The sequence below is a fragment of the Diceros bicornis genome, chromosome 3 (assembly GCF_020826845.1).
Source record: "Diceros bicornis minor isolate mBicDic1 chromosome 3, mDicBic1.mat.cur, whole genome shotgun sequence".
Classification (NCBI taxonomy): domain Eukaryota; kingdom Metazoa; phylum Chordata; class Mammalia; order Perissodactyla; family Rhinocerotidae; genus Diceros; species Diceros bicornis.
Window position 1 is genome coordinate 15533044 of NC_080742.1, and position 16957 is coordinate 15550000.

A 16957-nucleotide genomic window follows, 5' to 3' on the forward strand; every position below is an offset into this window, starting at 1 on the left:
TTTTAATAATTTTATTTATTTATTTATTTTCCCCCCAAGGCCCCAGTAGATAGTTGTATGTCATAGCTGCACATCCTTCCAGTTGCTGTATGTGGGATGCGGCCCCAGCATGGCCGGAGAAGCGGTGCGTCGGTGCACGCCCAGGATCCGAACCCAGGCTGCCAGCAGCAGAGCGCGCGCACTCAACCGCCAAGCCACGGGGCCGGCCCTGAGGATCAACACAGTTAAATAACTTGTTTTGTGTCAGTTGGTCAGTTAGTGGCAGAGCTGGAATTTGAACTTAAATATGTCTAACTACAAAGCCTGAGTTATTTCCACTGTATTGCAATACATTTAGGGTTTCTTAATCTCCAGCTGTCTTAAACTGTCCCATTTTCAACATTCTCTTCCTTTTTTTTTTGGTCTTGACTATGTTAGCCAAAGCAACCTGCCTGTTCTTGAATAGTAAAAGAGATAAGTATTGTACAATTTGAACTTCCTCATAATGTCTTCAGGCAGAAACATTTTTTGCATTACTATACAAGACATAGGATGTTGTTACTGGATGAGTTATTGTACTAAATTTTTCCCCTTTATAAAAAAATAGAGACATAGAATCCAGGAATACTAGAAAAGAAGGTGTCTTCAGAGATCAGTTAGTATAAGCCCCTGATTTTATACAAGTACAAGCAACAGAAGCTCCACAACTCTCCCTGAGTTCAGCAGTCATGAGTCCTTACTGAATCCGCACAAGTCTTTCAAATCTCAGGGTTCTTAACATGTATCAGTTTTTACAGTTACGTCCGTAAGGAGCATTCACCCTTTTAGCAGTTTCTCTCAATGTGGATGGGCAAACAACTGTAGAGGAACAGGAGTCAGGTGTTTTAAATATCATCTGCCTCATCCTGTCAGATCTCAGCCATCCCTTACTTAGGAAGGAAGGGTTTTCTTCTTTTCCTTCCAAGTTTCTAGAACCCATTTCTACATTATTCCTTTCCCTATTATATAACTGTATCTACTGGGGAAGACTTGGTGCAGAAGAGCTAGAAGTGTGGCTTATGTGTGCAGGTTATAAGTTAGGAACTATGTATTATTAGCACTGTAAAACATTTGTGGTCCAAATAATTCTCATTCTGTTTGTTGGTTTTCTTTCCTAAAGCGTGTGTAAGAGCTTTTAACTAGAAACTAGGGGACCTGGTTAGGAGTTGTTCTACTTCTGCCACTTACTTACTCAGTCTCTATCCCTGGGAAAATCTTTTAAATGCTCTGGACCCCAACTTTTTCCTCTGTATAATGAGAAGAGTAGGTGAGATCTCTGTTATTCCTATGAGAAACTAATTCTGTGGAAACTTTTCTGGCAACTGCCCCACTCAGCACAGTCTTGTCTGTTCTTTTCTTGCCATGCCTCCACTATATCCTGTTTATTTCTTGAGTCTTATAAAAGCATTTACTTTCTTATATTACATCGTGATTTCTCTAATTTGTCCTCTGCCTCTTTCTTATGTGGATTCAACAAACATTTATTTACTGCCTGCTGTGTGCTTGGCACTGTGCAGGGAATGCAAGAGGAAAGCTATTTATATTTCTTACCTTTAGAGATTTTATAATTTAATTGGAGAGACAGCTGCAATGTAAGAGACACTCCGTATTGTTACTCATCTTTTCTTTTCCTACATATTGCTTTTTTTTTTTTGTCTTCAGTGACTGCTGACCCTTCAGATGCTTATCATTAGTAATTTGTTTATCTTTAACCCTTTTCTTCTTTTTCTGCCTGGAAACTTCAGTTCATATTGAGCATCAATTATGTGCAAAACACTGTTCTCGATTCTATAGAATATAACAAAGATGAGTAAGATATGATAACTGCAAAAGAATTTATAATCCAGTAGCGCAGATAGAGCAACTACACGAAGAATCAGATTTCAAATTATAAGAGAGGGAGGGGAAGGCAATGATCATTTTCAGTTGTAGGGGTCAAGGAGTACTTAATGAAAGAAGCTGAATTTCAGCTAGATCTTGTGAGTTGTGTAGGATTTTGGTAGGCAGAGTTGGGATGGGCGAAGGCATTCTAGCTAAATGGTATTTGCAGAAATACTGGAGTAAGACACTTGAGTAATAATGAATCAAAGAATCTGGGATCTTGTGTATATACACATGTGGTTGAGTAGTAGAAGAAATGATTTAAAAGATAAGATGAGTCTTGACTATGAAGATTCTCGGACGGCATACTGTGGAAATTTTCTTTTTTTAGATAGGTTTGCTTATTCATGTGTTTAAAGGAGAAGAAAATAACATGATAAAATATACTTTCAAGGAATATTTTTGGTCACTCTGTGCTTAGTGGATTGGTGGAGAGGAGAGAACCTATAGGTAGGAAGACCACTTTCAAAAGGTAATGAATCAATTATGATGGTGGCTATGGAAAGGGAAAGGAAGACAGACGAACATATTTCAATGGAGAAATAGACTGAACTGAGCAAGTGATTTAATGTTAGGGGAAAACTGAAGGAGGAAGTATTATAAAGGTTATTGAGAATTTTTTGCATTTGGGTGTTGAAGGATGTTGTGCTATTAACATAAATAATAAATTAGAAGGAGAGCTTGAATCTTATTTTATGAGAAGGATGATAATTTTGGTGTTAAATATTTCTTATGGAGATGAGGGTGTGGAGTTAAGAGAGGTTGCGTTGGGAGATTAGTTTGGGGATTCATTTGCCTAAAGGTTGTAGTTTAAATCATAGGAGTGCATTTTTAGAGGAAGTGTAAAGAAGAGAGAAGCATGCCTAGGATAGATCCTAGGGAAATGTGCAAGTTTGGATGATAGGATTGTGAGCTATTTGGTAGTCAGGTAGGATAGTGCAGTTTCACTGAAATTTAGGGAGAAGTTTTGAGGAAGAGGTCAGTGAGACATGTCTGTTGCAGTGAGGACCGAGAAGGCATTGGATTTTGTAGTCTGGATTAGCTTTGCTGGGGAGGGGGTGTGATAAAAGTCTCTTCTTTTCCTATTCACTGTGTGTGCAATCCTTTCTCTTCTTTTACTGGATCCTTCATCTTTTTCTTTCCGTTTCTGTTCTTACCATTTTTGTAATGTCACTTTTCTTTCTGCCTCCCCGCTTAAGTTCTGTATTATTTCTCTTTTTCTTCTGCTTCCTGCTCATTCTCAGATCTTTTTCAGCCATACTTATTCCTGGCTGCGGGAGGAGATCAGTGTTGTTGCTCAGACCAACAGATTTCATGGAGTGCACTATTAGTGTGTAACTTACGGCACATATCTGAAGCAGGCAAAACTGATAGCATGAAGCCTGTTTGAGGTTTGTGCTACGAGAATGTACTGTGGCTGAAAGCTTTAGCATGAATTTCTACCAGCATTTCTTAAGAACCGCCAGTGTGGATTTTTATGACACTTCTACTTAAAAAAATCTAATGAAGATCCTTCTTTATACCAAAATTTGTGGTTTAATGAGTCATAGTATAGCATGGGATTTCTATCTTGTTCTTAAAAGCTATGAAATCTAACAAATTATATATGTATACATATTCAGAATACATATATGATTGTATCATATTTTCTCCTTTTATTTTGTTCTTCCTTTTGTTAACTATAACATAACCTTGAGGTACTATACGTAAAGTGAGGTAGAAATGCACTTGAACAATTTTAATGAAGGGAGGACTTTGAAAAAAGTAAGATTATTTTTGTGTGTATTAGCTTATATATTAATTCAGTGTTTTATTTTGAAGTTTTTTCTCTTATCTCTTTCCTTCTAATATACCTTAAAAAATATTTGAACATAATTCTCAATTCTTCTTTCAGGAGGGAGATTTAAGCTACCAACTTAATTACACAAGTAATACATAAATGTGACTCCCTTTCTGTGGTAGAAATTTCAAATAATTTAGAAGTACATGAAGTAAAAGCTAAGAGTTCTCTTTCTTCTTTCCCCAGGAGTAAACCTTCTTAGGTGTTTGTGCTTGTCCTTCCAGACCTTTTTCTATGTGTTTACATGTGTACATATGTATACGTACACACACACAAAATAATATGTGGCTTATTTTTAAAAACCTAAATATACCATATGAATTTTTCTGTAACTTGCTCTTTTTACTTAACAGTGTGTGTCTTGGAGCTCTGACCATTACATAGTGTTAAATTTGTACACACATGTACACAACCCATGTGTGTCTGTGTATTTTTTTCTCTTAATGAACTAAGTTTTGCCTTTAAATTTATATAAATATAAATTTTAGTAAGCTTTTAATTTTAGAATAGTTTTAGATTTTACAGAAAAGTTACAAAGATAGTACAGAATTCCCAAATACCATATACTCACTTTCTCCTGTAATTAAAATCTTACATTTGTATGGTACATTTGTTACAATTAATAAACATATTGATACATTATCATTAACTAAAGTCCATACTTTATTCAGATTTCCTTGATTTTTATCTAATGTCCTTTTTCTCTTCAAGGATCTCATCTAGGATACCACCTTACATTTAGTCTTGATGTCTGTTTAGACTCTTCATGGCTGTGGCGGTTTCTCATATTTGTCTTGCTTTTGATGACTTTGACAGTTTGAGGAATACTAGTCAGGTATTTTGTAAAATGCCCCTCAGTTGGGATTTGTCTGGTGTTTTTCTCGTGATTAGACTGAGGTTATGGGTTTTTGGGAGGAAGACCATGACTTTGTGAATTTTAAAAATAAAACTTAATTAAAAAAATCAAACAATACTAAAAGATTTATAATGAAAAATGGCTCTTTCTCCAGTCCCTGTCCACCCCCCAGCTGTAAGTCTTTTAGTTCTCATCTTTTAATTCCCAAGCTCTGAGTAAAATGGTCATACTACCTTTTATTTTTTGATTGATCAGTTTTAAACATATATTGCATTCTTGTTAAGATAAATAAGAATTTAGTACTTTTATAACCTAGCTTCTTTCCTCTCTCTCGGTTATTTCGTAAAGCTTAGTTAAAGCAATCATCATTGCTTATTATGACTTTGCAAATACTGTTCAGTGCAGATCAGAGATCCTTTTCTGTATGGCCTTCTTGGTTTTCATGTAGTTAAAAATCACCTCTCTTTTTTCGTTTGCATATATACCCATTGCTTGCTTTTCTGCCCTATACTCTGTGTTCTCTGACAAGAAATAATCTGGCAATTTCCTTTTATTCCTGGAGGTCTTGTTTTGTTTCTGCAGTGCTGCATTCCTGGCCTTCGATCTGAGCTGGTTACCCTTTGAGCCAGGTGCACAGCTTTCATACTGATATGTTCTCATGTGCTCTCCTGTGCTGAGTCCCTTGTTTCCTGGATCTCATCTCTTCTTCCTTCTTTGTTTAACTCCTTAGTTTACTTGAGCATACCCTCAAGTAACTTCCTAAGAAATGATGAATGTGTGGTAAAAATGTTTGAACTTTTGCTTGTCTGAAGATGTCGTCTTCCTTCACACTTGATTGATAGTTTGGCAGATTCTAGAGTTCTAGGTTAAAAATTATTTTCGTTCAGAATTTTAAAGGCACTGCCGTATTGCTGTCTAGCATCTACTGTTGCATTGAAGAGTCCAGTTCCACACTGTAACCTGGTCTTTTATGTGTGATTTGGTTTTCTTTCCTCTGGAGGCTTTTAGGATCTTTATCTCCAGTGTACTGAAATTTCATGACTGTGTGACTGGTGTGTGTGTGGGAAGGGGGGCTACAGTAGTGAATCCCATTCTTTGTACTCATCCCTTGATGGAATCTTTGTTTTGGAGACTGATCTTTTCTGGGAAAATTTCTTTTATTGTTTTTTTTTTTTCTTCCCTATAAAATTCTGTTTTCTTTTTTGAAATTTCAGTTAATTTGATATTGATCTCTCGAACAGATCCTTAGGTCACCTTTCTTTTTTCTTCTATTTTTCATTTCTTTGTCTTGTAGCTCTGATTTTGGCAGATTATTTCAGCTTTATCCTCCAACCTTTTAATTAAGTTTTTTAGTTTTGCTATTGTATTTTTAATTTCCAGAAGTTCTCTTTTCTTAATTTACTGATTCAGTTCAGTTTAAGCATTTTAGGGAAGTACAATCAGCTTGTTTTTAGCTCCACCCTTTGCCTTGCCTGGGGTACCTGAGTCTTGAAGCCTGTTCAGTTTCTGCAGAAAATGAAAGTTCAGTGTTTGCCTTAAGGGGTGAGGTTGAAATGATTACGTGACTGTTTGGGGTGAGGGTGGGAGGACTGGAAGTCCAACTCTCTTATATCAAATTTTTTTTTTGTTTTTTTTTTTTGTTTATTGCAGTAACATTGGTTTATGACATTGTAAAAATTTCAGGTGTACATCATTGTACTTCTATTTCTGTATAGATTACATCATGTTCACCACCAAAATACTAATTACAACCCATCACCACACACGTGTGCTGAATTATCCTTTTCACCCTCCTCCCTCCCCCCTTCCCCTCTGGTAACCACCAATCCAATCTCTGTCCCTATGTGTTTGTTTATTGTTGTTATTATCTACTACTTAATGAAGGAAATCATACGGTATTTGACCTTCTCCCTCTGACTTATTTCACTTTGCATTATATCAACTTTTAAACAGTTTCCCTAGTTTTATGATCTGTGTCTGTATAGAGACAAATACATATATATAAATGTGTGTATATGTCTGTGTTTATGTTTATACACCCAGGTTTACATATACACACATATATATGACAGACTTGGGATCCTTTTATAGATGGACATTTATATGTATTAACTTGCAGTTTTCTTCTAATATATCATGAACATTTTCCCCTATTATTCAGACATGATTTTTAATGGCTCCATAATTTTCCATTTATGAATATGAATATTATTCATATGAGTAATGAATATTTCCAAATTTACTTAAACAATCTCCATTATTAAGCATTTGAGTTAGTCACAGTTTTTTACTATTGTAAATAATGTGGAATGAGGACGCTTATATTTGTGCAGGCTTGGTTATTTCATTTTTATTAAATCCCAGCAGTGGGTTTGTGGGATCAAAGGAATGATCAGGTTTAATGCTTTTTCAACATATTGTTAAATTGCCCTCTAGTAAGACTATCAATTTATACTCATTATCATTGTGTAGAAGTGCCTATTTCACTTCACCTTTGTCAGCACTGGTTATTCTTATTTTTAATTTGAATAGTAGATTAATAGAATTAATTAATAAATTAATAGAAAAGGAAAATAAATTTGAGGAACTACTCCTGGAAGGCCTTAAGGACTAAGAATTCCCTCCTTACTGTGGCATGGCAGAGGAAAAGAAGGAAGGATTAACAAAGGTCAACCTAGAGCACCGTATAGGAGAGAAAGTCATGATGTAGAAGATAACATAGTAATTTCTCACTTTATCCCAGGACCTGTTTGATGCATTGAACAAGAATTTGTTGAAGGATAGCCTTCTCTTCCCTCAAGGAATGTACAGTGATGGGGGCACGAATGTTGATAAGAGAAAGATATGTTTGTAACTAAGTAGAATACACTGTGAAAATTGCTGTAATAGAGCTGGAGATGGAGAACCTGTTTCTTGTATTATACAGTGTTGTACAAATGGACCTGGTCTAGTTTCTTAGCATGGAACAAATGAGAATGAACATCTTGGTGGCTGCCAGAAGTTATAGCTGTCATCATCTCTCTTACCTGGAGTGATAAATGACAGCTGAGATAGTAAAAATAGATTGATACTCAACTGCTATTTTTTAGTTTTGAGCAGTTAAATTTTTTTTTCTGTTTTTGAGGTCATCAATATGAGTATGATAATGAGAGTTAAAATTTTTGTCATAATGAAAAGACTAAATTATATTTTTGAAAGCAGAGAAGTATGTAGTACATTTTTGGAAGTTATTAGAATGGTTAAAAAATAAGTGGCAATATTCTGTTATCTGGAAATCTATGAATTAATTCTGAAGATTCCAGATAAATGAGTTGTTGATGTATTATTTAATAAATCTCTTAAAAGGATTCTCTAACAAAGCTTTTCATAAGTTTTACTTTCTTATTGGATGATGAATATTTATATATGTGTGTGTGTGTATTTTTATCTGTACATTATTATAATGACTTTAATACTGGTGGAGATTAGTGAATTTTATTATAACCGAATGAAAAACAATGATTTTGTTATTTAGGAACTGGTTTTCCAAAGTGGTATTTAGAATCAACTGATATCTTGTTGATTGTAAGATTCTTTAGTGCAGCGCTGTTAGTGATTTTGCTCAATAGAAATGTATCAGGTGAATGAAATACATATTACCCTGATGCATATGTGGCATGTACTGCTAAATCATAAATTGACCATATGTTTGAAAATCCCATTTATATTTGGTTTGAAATTATTTTAAGCAGCTTTCTTTATTATGTCTTAACTTTTATATATAAGGTATGTGTTTAGCCCATGTGTATTTTTTTTTTTTTTAATTTTTTTTATTTATTTATTTTTTCCCCCCAAAGCCCCAGTAGATAGTTGTATGTCATAGCTGCACATCCTTCTAGTTGCTGTATGTGGGACTCGGCCTCAGGATGTACGGAGAAGTGGTGCCTCGGTGCGCGCCCGGGATCCAAACCCGGGCCACCAGCATTGGAGCGCGTGCACTTAACCACCAAGCCACGGGGCCGGCCCCCATGTGTATTTTTTCACATATGTAATTTGTAGCTTGTTCTGAGTTGGTAATGACTTAGTCATTTATTCCTTCTTCTTTCCTCCATTCTTACATTCCTTTTGCCTCTTTAGGTTCAAACTATATCATGGATCTGTTTGCATCTGTTTCCCTCTGTCTCTTACCCCCCCACCTTTTTATTTTTAATTAAAACTTGAAGTCCTTATGTTAAGTTGGACTTTTCAAAACAGATAATTTCTTGTTCTTATGGTGCAATAATTCTTACTTTTATTCTAAGAATTATGATGGGCAAGGTGAGCTAGAACTTCTTTCCAAGACTTAGATTAGACCAGGAAGGATAAAACTATACAAATTCTTGGTCATGACAAGAAATGAATAAAAACTAAGAATGACAGGTCTTTTTTTTAATTTTATTTATTTATTTATTTTTTCCCCCAAAGCCCCAGTAGATAGTTGTATGTCATAGCTGCACATCCTTCTAGTTGCTGTGTGTGGGGTGCGTCCTCAGCATGGCCGGAGAAGCAGTGCGTCGGTGCGTGCCCAGGATCGGAACCCGGGCCGCCAGCAGCGGAGCGCGCTCACTTAACCGCTAAGCCATGGGGCCGGCCCAAGAATGACAGTTTTTTAAAGAGCAGTGTATTACAAAACATGATGCCAGGGAGCTGTTTCCCTTGTGAAAAGATTTAGAAGTGGCTTTATAAATATGAGTACATTACAGTGTGATAGCAGCAGTCTGGAGATTTTATAGACAGTGGTGTTCTGAATTGTTACAGCCAAAAATGTTTATTATGGCTCAATATTATGGATAGATAGATTGACATAGATAATATTCTACATTCATAAGCCTTATATCTTTATAAAATGCTTTTGTATATATTTCCTATTTAATTTTTACATAAACTCCATTTTACAACTGAAGCTGAAGATCTGACAGTTTGTTATATCAAGGTTGTGGAAGCTTAAACTTGAACCTCGGTCTTCTGAACTTGTAGGCTTCCCACTTTGTCTTAGCTGTAACATGTTTACCTGTAACATGTAAATATGTAACATAACATCTTATGTTATCTGTAATATGATTACAGAAAATTTAATGGAGGCATTTAAAGTTGGATTTTGAAAAAGGATGTGCTCTGACAAGAAGCAAAAAATTCTAGAAAGGGTGAAAGGTAAGTTGAAACACTGAGACAGGTGTGTAGGTTGGGACAGCAGTTGTGTCACAAAAATGCTTTTCTACTATGTGTATATAGAATGATTTGTGTTTGCTTCATTTGCTTAGAGGGTTTTGGGTGGGGGGTAACTGCAATTATGTTGTCAGTCACTCTTCTTGTCTTGGCTGTGCCATGGTTTTTGTTTCTATAGATGTTTTTCATATAATGACTTCACACTTTGAAGTAAGCTTGACTTGAACTATTTAATATCATACTTGAAGGCATATTCCAAGATCCTTTTTCCTGTGTTATAAAACTAATATACTCCTGTGGCAGAAACTTAGAAACATTTTACCACTTAAAAATAATGGCTTTTTGGGCAGGCCCCGTGGCTTAGCGGTTAAGTGCGTGCGCTCCGCTGCTGGCTGCCCGGGTTCGGATCCCGGGTGCGCACCAACGCACCGCTCCTCTGGCCATGCTGAGGCTGCGTCCCCCATACAGCAGCTAGAAGGATGTGCAGCTATGACATACAACTATCTACTGGGGCTTTGGGGGAAAAAGAAAAAAAAAAATGGCTTTTAATAATTTGTACTATTATCTTTCAGTCTGTTTTCTGAATGTGTGTGTATATTTTTGTTTGATTAATTTTTTTATTGAGGTAACATTGGTTTATAACACTATATAAATTTCAGGTGTACCTCGTTATATTTTGATTTCTGTGTAGACTACATTGTGTTCACCACCAAAAGTCTAGTTGCCATTTGTCACCATACAAATGTACTCTTTTACCTCTTTTGGGGTAATGTGTGTGTGTGTAGATTATAAATTTTTTAAAAAATTGGGATGTGTAGGGTCAGGAGGTATATATGGGAAATCTCTGTACCTTCCATTCAGTTTTGCTGTGAACCTAAGTCTGATCTAAAAGATAAAGTCTATAAATAAGTGTATTTATAAATAAAATCTATAAAAAATTGGGTCATACCATATTATAGTTTTGTTTTCTGAGAAGCTGGTTTAATTTTATTCTGAAAAATATTTATATTTTGTGACTGTGGTAGATTTATAGTATATCATATTCTTTAAATGTGCCATTAAAATTCTATATTTATTTTAATCTATCTGGTTACAAGTCAGGATTGTGGTTAGTTACCCTTTGGGGTGCTGCATCAAGACTGGAAGGGAACACAGAGGAATTCTGAGGTGCTGTTTATTTTTGTGAAAATTGAGTTGTATATGTACACGCTTTTTTCTGTATGCATATTATATTTTAATAAACTTAAAAAGGTTTAATAGTTATTGAAATAACACTTTGGGGTTAATAAGAAAAAGAAATGCATAGACATTTCAGATGACTGCTTTCTTCAGTTGTGATTTTAAATGATATATAAATAGTTCATTTTTAAAAATGTGTGATTACTTAGGAAATATTAACTTATATATGTGTCTAAGCTCCAGCTGTTTGGAGTAACATTTTATGGCTGGATGACAGCCTATGGCAGGATTTCAAGGACTTTAAGCCTCAAAAAGTAAGAGTACCAGACTAATCTGAAGTGTGAGAACAGCTTAATCTATTCTAGAATTTAAGGTATGTGTGAACAGATGAAGACCTTATCTAGCTTATTCACCTCTGTATTCCTAACCCTTTTCTTATATTCAGCAGTGCATATTTGTTAAGTCAATGAATCCCTGTTTTGCTTTGCTTTACCATTAACTGTTCTCTCATTTGCTTTGAGTATTATTATCACTTTTAAGCACTTTGTCAGTTTGATAGGTGAAAATATTTTAGTTGAAGTTGTATTTTTTATTATTGAGTGTAAGTTTTTAAGTGTATGGATTTAATTTTTTGAGAATTATCTGTTGAAGTAGTCTAGACCTGAGTTGTTCAGTGTGGTAGCCACTAGTCTCATGTAGTTGTTGAACACTTAAGATGGAGCTACTTTGCATTAAGATATGCTGTAAGTGTAAAATAACACGCTGGATTTTGAAATCTTACTATGGAAAAAAGAATGTAAAATATCTCACTTTTTTAGTATTGGTTCCGTTTTGAAATGATGATGTTTTAGATATATTGGTTAAGTAAAATATATTATTAAAATTAATTTCACTGTTTCTTTTTGTTTCTAATGTGACTCCTAGAAAATTTAAATTTACATATGTGGTAAGCATTATATTTCTATTGGACAGTGCTAATCTAATCATTAAGAGATTAGGACCTGTGTTAAGGTAGTATTTATAGAAAGGAGAGTAAGGAGGGATTTTAAGAAATTATGCAGTATGCATGTACACTATATAATCTCTGTTATGTTACAGGATATTTTACAGTTTTTGTGTGCTTGCCTGATGGCTTTGTAATCAGTAGTAAGCTTTTTTGAGGGCAAGGACTATGTCACTATTTTAAAATTCTCCTCTACATTTTGTCTTTTGCTGGATGCATAGAAGCTTGACTGAACAAACAAGAATAGGACATCAAATAATTTTGTAAATTCCAACTTTGAATTTTTAGAATGCAGATCAGTGATTCCTAGAGTTCTTATAACCTTTATTTTAATATCATAGTATCACCAGCTAGCCAGATCAGTCATATCCTTTTTAAAAGGTGCAAGGGTTAGGGAACTAAGATCTAGTCTTATATGTATAGGCTCTGGGTAGTCAGTCATTTTATATTTCTTCATTTAGTCCTTATAGTAACCTACGAGAAAGATATCAACCACCATTTTACATATTAGGAAATTGAGATTGAGTAATTTTTCCAGTCTTTATTTTACTAATTCAGATATGCCCAACTTCAAACCTAGTACTTTTCCCACTGTAGTTTACTGTCTATTAAAGTTAGCCAGTTATTTTAAGTGATTTGAAGTTAGTCTAATATTATGGTTGACATGAAGTTAAGAATAATCTTTAGAGTGAAATGTATAATGAAAAATTTTGAGTTAATGATGTGTGTATTATGTATTCCATGTTCAATATACGAAAGGAAATTTAGAAATATTTTCTAAAACCTGAGAGAAAGAAAAAAAGGTAAATTTGTTTTTCGTTCTGATTTTCTTGGTGTATTATAATTCTAGAAATTGCACTAGAGTTCATTGAAAAAATAAAATGGTAAAATAGTTTTAAATGTTTCCTTTATTTTGTCTTTCAGATAAAATAAAAGACAAAATTAAAGAGAGAGAGAAAGAAAAAGACAGAGAAAAAAAGAAGCATAAAGTAATGAGTGAGATCAAGAAAGAAAATGGAGAAGTAAAGATTTTGCTGAAAAGTAAGTTTATATTCAGTGATTTTAGTCGTGTTATATTATATTGTTTAGTATACTTATTGGCTTCGTGATTAAAATAAATGTTATTTGGTGCTGAATTTTGCTGAGAGAATAAATGAGAATGAGAATAAACATTAATGGTCAGAAAACAAAAAGTTAATGTAATAATGGGGAGTTCCAGTCTGTACAGTAACGTGTTTTTTTTGTATTTATTTAGTGAGTCATTAAAAAATAGTAAATGTTGGGCCGGCTCTGTAGCATAGCGGTTAAGTGCGCACGCTCCGCTGTTGGGGGCCCGGGTTCAGATCCCAGGCACGCACTGATGCACGGCTTGTCAAGCCATGCTGTGGCAGCGTCCCATGTAAAGTGGAGGAAGATGGGCACGGATGTTAGCCCAGGGCCAGTCTTCCTCAGCAAAAAAAGAGGAGGATTGGCATGGATGTTAGCTCAGGGCTGATCTTCCTCACAAAAAAAAAAATAAAGGGAAATGTTAAGTTTCATTAAACTATTAAGTTCCTTAAATTATTTTAAAATAGGTTATCTAATTCTGTGTTTGTATTACTAATCTTTATCTATATTTAGATAATCTAAAATAAAAAGGTAAAGCAATTTTTAGCATGATAGGAATGGTGGAGGAAGTGATCTTATAAGTGTTTGACAGTAATTACCATATCAGAGTCTGGGATTTAGAGGGAACATTTTACTCTGAGATAAATTAGAAAGTGTACTCTTTTTCTGTATGTTTTTTGCATGCTTAAGAATATCCTCTTTTTGTTTTCTGTTTTTTCTCTATTGTTACAGTTGTTTTCAGTTGCTGTTTATGCATGGGCCTGGGTGGTTGGGTAATAAGACAAATCCTATCAATAAATCTGAACTTTTTCAGAGAAAATTTGTGGTAGAATAGAAGTAAGGACAGTCTTAAATTCGCTCAGATAGCAAGATAAGAAGAATCAAGGGCATTTGGTTGTTAGGTAGCAAATTCATTAGCTGCCCTATCAAGTTAATTTGCAGATCAGAACACATTGATTTTGATTAATTTCATATTGATTTATGTGGTGATAAGCCTTTATATCTACCTAAGGGAGAAAAGACCATAACACTGCATGCGCAATGAAATAACAGGTTAATTTATATTATTTAAGATAAATGGAGCGCTAGATTCTAAATTTTCATTTCATTCATTGTCATGTTTCCAGATGTTCTTTGGTGGCACTTTAAACAGTATTTATTTTCTATAAAATTCTTTTGACCTTGAAGAAACATCTCAGAGCTTAAGTTGATGGCTACTTAGTTAATGCTCGTGGTCCTTTTTTTTTTTTTTTTTAAAGATTTTATTTATTTATTTTTTTTTCCCCCCAAAGCCCCAGTGGATAGTTGTATGTCGTAGCTGCACATCCTTCTAGTTGCGGTATGTGGGACTCGGCCTCAGGATGAACGGAGAAGTGGTGCCTCGATGCGCACCCGGGATCCGAACCCGGGCCACCAGCATCGCAGCGCGCGCACTTAACCACCAAGCCACAGGGCCGGCCCTCGTGGTCCTTTTGTTCTGTTTCTTTTGCTGGTGTGTTTTATCTGTGTTGTCTAATTAGACTGTAAGCCTAATTAAATGAAGTCACGTATGGGTGAAGTGCCAAGTACAGTGTCAGGCCCACAGATATTCAATAAGTGGATATGAATCTTTCCTGTAAACATGTATAAAAGGTTAACTCTTGTGATTAAAAAACAACAACAAACCATCTCCTCTCCTCTCCTCAATGGGTAGTATATAGATAACTAAATGAATTAAAACATGATTCATTTGGGAAACAGTGCCTGTCTCGTTGTAAGCATTAAGTGTTAGCTATTGTTATTATCCAGCAAAAACAATTTGCTGTGCTTGTGTGGCCATTTCCCAGGTGAGCATATGATCAGGGAAAGGCATCCTTTGTTACTGGTGTCTTGGAGCAACAAGAGTCAGTTTGGTGGGTGGAGTGTACTGCTATTTACAACTGTGTGCCTATTTTTCTTTCTGGCCTTCAACTTTTATTCTCTCCATATAATTTTCTCTTTCTGATAATGCTAATGTTGCAAGCTATGGCACACACAGGCATTGATTGTTTGATGATGGCACTTGAACATCTAAAATAGATGCTAAGTCTTACTCCACATGAGTCGTTTCCTCCGGGTTTTCATGAAAAACTGTGTCAAGTTGAATATCACTACAGATATACGTTCCCTCTGGCTCTCTGTGCATGTGTGTGTCTGTCGATCTGTGAGGGGAGGGTTTCCCATCAACCTTATACATTTATACTTTTTGAGGGTCCAAATTACCTAGACAGCAATTCTATTCTTTCTGTTATGAATACTTATCAGGATCCTTTAAAAAAACTACAGGTCTGGGGCCGCCCCGTGGCATAGCAGTTAAGTGCACGCGCTCCGCTGCTGGTGGCCTGGGTTTGGATCCCGGGCGCGCACCAACGCACCGCTTGTCAGGCCATGCTGTGGTGGTGTCCCACATAAAGTGGAGGAAGATCGGCATGGATGTTAGCTCAGGGCCAGTCTTCCTCAGCAAAAAGAGGAGGGACTGGCATGGATGTTAGCTCAGGGCTGATCTTCCTCACAAAAAAAAAACAAAACAAACTACAGGTCTGATTTATTGGACTGAAGAATTATGGATTTAGAGTAATGTGTACTTGAAATACTTTTTAGGATAAGAAAAGAATATTAATATTCAAAATGGTCTTATTTTCTTAAAGCATTTTAAAATTTCCTACATATACATCTATTGCATTTCGTATAGCATTCCAAGACAGGAAATGAGTGAGAGATTATATGGAACTTTAAAAATCTGTCTAGTGAATGCTAGTGCCTCTGTTTGCTTTAAACGTAAATAATGCATTTTACCTGTGTCCCTCAGGGGTCCCCAAGACTACCCCCAGGTTTGATGATTTGCTAGGAGAACTCACAGAACTCAGCATTTAGTTGTACTCACGGCTATGGTTTATTATAGTGGAGGACACAAAGTAAAATCAGTAAAGAGAAAAGGCACATGGGGCAATGTCTGGAGGAAACCAGGCACAGGTTTCCAAAAGTCTTTTCCTGGTGGAGTCACACAGGATGAATTTAATTCTAACAGCAGTGAATTGTGACAACACATGTGAAACAGTTGAAGACTTGATGCCCAGGGTTTCTTCTGGGGGCTGGTCACATAGGCACCCTGTGTCTAGCACATACCAAAATTCCACACTCCCAGAAGGAAAACAGGCATTCAACATAAACCATATTGTTTGCACAAACAGTTTAGGCACAGTGAACCACTCTTATCAGGGAATGGTGGGAACATTCCCAAAATACAAGTTCTCAGATGTCAGCCATGGGCTAACCTTGTAAGCAGGCCTTTCTAAGGATAACAGTCTCAGGCATGTTATATTAACTCTTTACTGCACACTGTGCTCACTTTAGTATTTAATTACAGAGTGGTTTGTCGTGGGAATTTAATTCCTTGATGTTCAATATGAGAATCTCTTGACCGACTGACTTAATTTGTATTTTTCAGTTTCTGACTATTATACTGCTACTATTTTCATCTATTCTCATGACTAGGAAGTAGACTGTTGTGCCTATTTTATTTCCAGGTAACATATATTCTTTTTTTTTTTTGCTGAGGAAGGTTCGCCCTTAGCTAACATCTGTTGCCAATCTTCCTCTTTTTTTGCTTGAGGAAGATTAGCCCTGAGTTAACATCTGTGCCAGTCTTCCTCTATTTTGTATGTGGGTCACTGCCACAGCAAGGCTGACGAGTGGTGTAGGTCTGTGCCCAGGATCCGAACCTGGGAACCTGGGCCGCTGAAGCAGAATGCGCCAAACTTTTAACCACTACACCACAGGAACGGCGCCCAACTGACATATATTCTAATGACTGGATATTTTCTATTTTTAACTTTTTAAAATGTGTTAGGTGTAAATGTAACAGGATATT

General features: G+C 35.7%; 1 protein-coding gene across 1 annotated transcript in view; it reads left to right on the forward strand.

Annotated features, from left to right (window-relative positions):
• Window positions 1–16957, forward strand: part of RSBN1L (round spermatid basic protein 1 like) — an 85308-nt gene that overhangs the window by 23383 nt on the left and 44968 nt on the right. Inside the window, exon 2 of the mRNA XM_058524101.1 lies at window positions 12886–13002. Within this exon, the coding sequence (XP_058380084.1) occupies window positions 12886–13002 (117 nt within the window). The remainder of the gene's footprint in view (window positions 1–12885; window positions 13003–16957) is intronic.